General features: G+C 59.7%; 1 protein-coding gene across 1 annotated transcript; it reads left to right on the top strand.

Annotated features, from left to right (window-relative positions):
- Positions 1-17: 17 nt before the first annotated feature.
- On the top strand, positions 18-422 carry ANOM_011898 (putative transcription regulator PAB1642; the record flags this gene model as incomplete). The annotated part of the gene is made up of 1 exon (XM_015557150.1): positions 18-422. A coding segment is annotated over one exon (405 nt), but the record flags the coding sequence as incomplete, so codon positions are not given.
- Between the last annotated feature and the right edge of the window lie 92 nt (positions 423-514).

Below are 514 nucleotides of genomic sequence, written 5' to 3'. Positions count from 1 at the left end.
ACAAAATGCCGGAAGGACTAACCACGCACCTTAAACCCACAACCCCTCCACCTACCACAGCGCCACGACGCACCCGTTCCTCCTCGCCGCAGGCAAGGGCCTCCTCCCCAAGACCACACTGTCCAAGTGGCTCTCACAAGACCGGCTCTACGCGCAATCCTACGTCCGCTTCATCGGGCTCCTCTTATCCAAATGCCAGCTTCCGCACGCGCTCCAACAACGCCGAGACAGCACTCGAGCGACGCATCGTCGCGGTCCTCATCGATGCGCTGGTGAATATTCAACGCGAGATTGGCTTCTTCGAGGACGTGGCTAGGGAGTATGGGCTGGATTTGGCGGTTGTGCCGGAGGGCGAGGAGACGTTTGGACCGGGGACGATTACGCAGGCGTATATTGATTTGTTCATGTCGGCGGGGAGTCCCGCGGTGAGTTTGTTGGAGGGGTTGGTTGTTTTGTGGGCGACGGAGGTGTGTTATCTGGAGTCTTGGGAGGGGGCGAAGGGGGTTATGGCGGG

The sequence above is a fragment of the Aspergillus nomiae genome (assembly GCF_001204775.2).
Source record: "Aspergillus nomiae NRRL 13137 chromosome Unknown contig01031, whole genome shotgun sequence".
Taxonomy (NCBI): Eukaryota; Fungi; Ascomycota; class Eurotiomycetes; order Eurotiales; family Aspergillaceae; genus Aspergillus; species Aspergillus nomiae.
This window is presented reverse-complemented; position numbering and strand designations above follow the sequence as displayed.